The 4,753-nt window shown below is 51.8% G+C and overlaps 1 protein-coding gene across 1 annotated transcript; it reads right to left on the bottom strand.

The window, feature by feature from the left end:
* Positions 1–647: 647 nt before the first annotated feature.
* Positions 648–2,240, bottom strand: LOC119304413 (cytochrome P450 710A11-like). Its single transcript, XM_037581591.1, has one exon. It carries the CDS (start codon positions 2,238–2,240, stop codon positions 747–749), a length of 1,494 nt encoding a protein of 497 aa, XP_037437488.1. The 3' UTR covers positions 648–746.
* Between the last annotated feature and the right edge of the window lie 2,513 nt (positions 2,241–4,753).

Raw genomic sequence — 4,753 nt, forward strand, 5'->3', positions numbered from 1 at the left:
AGAAATGAATAAGAATTGATGAATCTAGAACTAAAATATATTTAGATACATCCATTTTCCAGACAAGTAAATGTAACTAGTATTAGCAGTTTGATGCAGCAAAAAGGTTATGTATAACTGTAATACATAATATGTTAGTACCATCATTAAATAAATACATATGTTTTCATATTATGGGGGTGACTGACTGGATGTGGATAAATGAGCGGCATGGCAGTGGCATGGAAATGACTAGGGACCAATCGACTGAATTTGTTTTTGGTGTCAGTCAATTTAATTTTTTTCCCTTCTTCTTTTACCTCTGAAAATATTGTTCCTCCTCCCGATCTCGATCCGAACCGTCCACAACCGTCGACCGGACAGCCCTGCCTCCTCCGCCCGCGGCCGGCGACGCTCCAGCGACCGCCTTGCCGCACCCTCGTCCCCTCAACCTCCCCCGGCCATCTTTTTTCTCCAGCTGAGCCCCACCACCGGCACCACTCTGAACCCTAAATAAAATAGGTAATGGGGTGACGACGGCGAGCCCCTTCCTCCTCCTTCCTTCCTTGATTGAAAATCAACTGACCCGTATTCGAAATTCAGCTTGAGTGACATGTACTAGCTAAACTGCAGTGACACACACAACAAAATATACGTATTTTGCCGCATGCACAGGGATAATGTGGGTACAAGTACAATTAATGCAAGGAAAACAAAACACGCTCGATGGATCGGTTCTGGTCACAGACGCATGCACAGGGATAGGATCACAAGGAGGAGAAGGAGGAGCAACGCTGGTGGAGGTAGACGGCGCAGTCGTCCTTGGGCACGATGGTGGGCATGTAGACCGGCTCGTCGCAGCCGTGGGTGGTGTGGCGCTTGAAGTCGACGACGGAGACGAAGAGCGCGAGGAAGAGGGCGAGGTGGTTGAGGGCGTAGCGCTGGCCTATGCACTGGTGCGCGCCGGCGCCGAAGGCCAGGAAGTTGCGCTTGAAGGCCTCGTCCTCCCGCCGCGCCTCCGAGAAGAAGCGGTCCGGGTCGAACGCCTCCGCCTCCGTGAACCCCTGGAACGACGACTCGTACACCGACGGGAACACGATGGCGCCCTTGGGCACCGTGTACCACTCCGTCAGCTGGAACGCCTCCGCGGCGATGTGCGGCACCAGCGTCGCCGGTGGCCGGTACCGGACCACCTCGCGCGCCACCGCGTGGGTGTACCTGAGCTGCACGAACTTGTCCGCCGTGATGGGCTCACCGGACTCGGGCGACCACACCGCGGACACCTCGGCGCGCATGCGGGCCACCACGTCAGGGTGGGACCCCAGGGCGGCCACGGCCCAGCAGAGCGAGGAGGTGGACGCGTCCTGGGCCGCGAAGAGGAAGTCGAACAGGTAGCCCCCAAGATCCTCGTCCGCGGTGTGCTTGGGAAGCGGCCGCCCCGCCGCCGCAGCCTCGTCCGTCTCCTTCACCAGGCCCTGCATCCAGTAGTCGACGAGGCACTCCGGCTCGCCGCCGGCGCGCATCCGCGCCTTGCTCTGGCCGACGCACTCCGCAAGCGTGCGCACCAGCCGCCCCACGGCCAGCCTCGCGCGCCGGAACGCCAAGCCCGGCAGGTCAACGGGCAACGCCATGACGCCCACGTTGAAGACGGCGTAGTCCTCGCCGAACCTTGCCCTCGCCTCCTCGGTGAGGTAGGGCCCCACGAAGAACGTCTGCGAGGTCTCGAGGTTCATGTCGCGGCAGGGAACCCGTATGGGCACCGGGGTCGTAGGAGACGTCTCATCGAGCAGCCTGCGGATGTGGGCGAGGACGATCCGCTGCTGGATGGCGGCGTAGGTGGAGAGTGCGCGCGGCGTGAAGGTGGGCGCCATCCGGCGGCGCAGGTCCTTGTGCTCGTCGCCGAAGAGGTAGATGAAGTTGTGCTCGCCGAAGAGCTTCTTGCCGAAGGGGTGGCCGACGAAGTGGAACGCGTCGGGGCGGACGTTGGCGAAGACGCGGTGGGAGAGCTCCGAGTCGCGGACGAAGACGATGAAGCAGCCGACCAGGAAGTCGGCGGCCAGCCCGGCGCCGGAGTCCCTCGCCCGCGCCGCCTGCACCTCCCAGAAGCCGGTGGGGTCGCGGATCATGGGCACGATGCTGCCGAGGAAGGGCACCACCAAGGAGGGGCCTGGGAGGACCCCCTTCTTGCGGTGGTAGGACAGCTGCTCCGGGAGGAAGAAGAAGGCCGCCGCCGCCGCCACCAACGGCGCCACCGCCCGCATGTAGCCCAAGAAACCCACAGTCCCACACCCACACCCACTGGCAGATCCATCATCGTCGTTCGATCGCGCTCCCTCCCTCCCTCCCTCCCTCCTTCCTTCCTTGAAGCAAGCAATGCAAGCTAGCTAGGCAACGCGTACGTACTCCTATTATATTATTGATGTGATTTGTGATTGGCAGCTGAGAGTGTGTATTTATTTATATTTATAACCCAAAGGAGCTCATGATACGGAGAGGACACAAACTGGCTAGGTTAGGTCTTCCGTGAGACCTGATCTTATAAAATTCTTTTTTTATTTATAAAGGGCCAACTTGACCTTCATCGGAGAACATCCGTTCATTCTGCCTTGTGATAATTCCAAAATCGGGACTGCTATGTCTGACTCATACATAAGCCACGTCTTACTTCATGCTATATTAGTGAAACCTTATATGAAGATCCATGCAAAATTTTCTTTTATTTTTTTCTTTCTTACAAGTTGCAGCACTTGACTTAGACTTGGTTAAAGTCTCACTCAGTTGAGACCTAGCCATGCCTGCTTTGAAAATATATATGCATATACATATGGAAAAAGAGAGCTCTCTTCTCAATTTCATTACTAGAGATCTTTGACACTCTCTCTGTCCCGAATTACGTGTGAAATGTATAAAAATGAATCAGTCGACATAAATACATTCCTACGACAAGTAATTCTACACAGAGGGAGTACTTACTTAATTGGTTCAAGTACCTAACCCTTCTGACCACATACGAGATACAAGGCTCTCTTTTGTTCATGTAAATATAATTTTGAAAATACTAACGCCCACACATCTGGCAACATTGTAACTCGCCCACATGCCTGGATCACCGTCCAGTTAAGTTTGCACGAATCTTAACACACCGAGACAGTTTTCGCGTGTCACGTAGGACAAGGCCGGTGTGTGGGCGTTGGAGAGGTCACCCACATGTTCCACAGCACGCGGTTGCCAACTGCGCTGTGTGGGTGAACTAGCACATATGCCCGTGCGTTGCAACGGGGAAAATTAATGTTTTGCACAAGCATAATGTCCCACATCATCTGATTTATTATGAAGAACATGTTGCAACGCATCATCGTCCTTCTACAAAATGAACATAAAAAAATACGTCGCAATTTAGTCGTGTGCATATTTTGTTTGCGGGGCGTAATGTGTCCCACTGATTTCATTTAAATACAATCCTTTTTAATGGCATTTAAGTATGATCCTTTCATTAATTACCATGAAGTCCTCACCCGTTTTAATCGGGAATCAAATCCTTCCTTTTCTAATTTAGTAGACCCAACACATTATGGCCTATAGATCCTTTCTTTTAATTATCCTACCTTTTTACCTCAAATCCTTCCTCTAGAATTTATTAAGACCATAATCTTTCTAATAGTTATTCCACCGATTTACCCATAATCCTTTCTTTAATTAGCCACATTCGTTTAAAATATTATATTTAAGCCCACAATCCTTTCTTAGCTCATTTGCTTAATTAGCTCTTCCTAAACATGAGCCTTGGACCTCACCCTTCCCCATCTACAAGAACGAAGGGCGATTTGTGTGAACCCCGGGCTCTCCACCTCGCCGTTGCCGAATAGGCGGCTCCCTCGCCCCCCGCCGGACGCTCCGTCGGCGGGAGGACGGGGGAGGCCCGATTTGCAGCATGTACATAGTGTAGGAGTGCCTAGGGAGCCAGCCGGTGGCGTCGTGGAGGCAGCGGTGCGACTGGATCGACTTTTTGTAGGTGTTGGTCTCCCCTTGGACGGCGAAGTTCTGGTGGAGCTCCGTGGTGGACCAGCTCCTTTCTTCGTGCTCGCTGCTCGGTGGAGAGGCCGTGCACGGGGGAGATCGAGGGATGGCGATTCCGGCGGTTGAAGATCTGGAGAAGAAAGGCGATGTTGAGCGGTGCGATGACGACGACGGCTATGGGTGTAGGTCCTCAGGGACCGTTGATCGGAGACTTCCCGTTTCGCCCGGGGGCTGCTTCGATCCAAGGCGTAGTCGGGTTGCAGAGGGGCTTGGTTGTAATTTCCTTTTCTGTGTGGACCTTTCAGTAATTTGGCCGTTTTAATATCAACTCCTTTTCTCGCAAAAAAATAAATAAATGAACATGATGACTGCCACTCGTATACTTAGAGTGAATTGGGATTAGTAAATATGAAAGGTGCATAAGTCTTTGGTTGTTACATCTAAGAGATAGACAGGAGGTCTTGTGTTCAATTCCCACAATGTTGATTTATTTTGACCCAATTATTTTTCGCGGTCTCTCTATGAAAGCCCATAAAAGACCCATCAACATACAAGTAACTAGCTCAGATCGCTTAACGTGTGTAAATCAAACGTAAAGGACTAAACCAAACCAAGAATACATATTCCCTTTAATAGTAGGTATAGATATAAATATAGATATATGGAAAAGGAGAGCTCTCTTCTCGATTTCATTACTAGAGATCTTTGACACTCTCTCCGTCCCGAATTACTTGTGAAATGTATAAAAATTGAATCA

This window comes from Triticum dicoccoides, chromosome 5A, assembly GCF_002162155.2.
Source record: "Triticum dicoccoides isolate Atlit2015 ecotype Zavitan chromosome 5A, WEW_v2.0, whole genome shotgun sequence".
Taxonomy (NCBI): Eukaryota; Viridiplantae; Streptophyta; class Magnoliopsida; order Poales; family Poaceae; genus Triticum; species Triticum dicoccoides.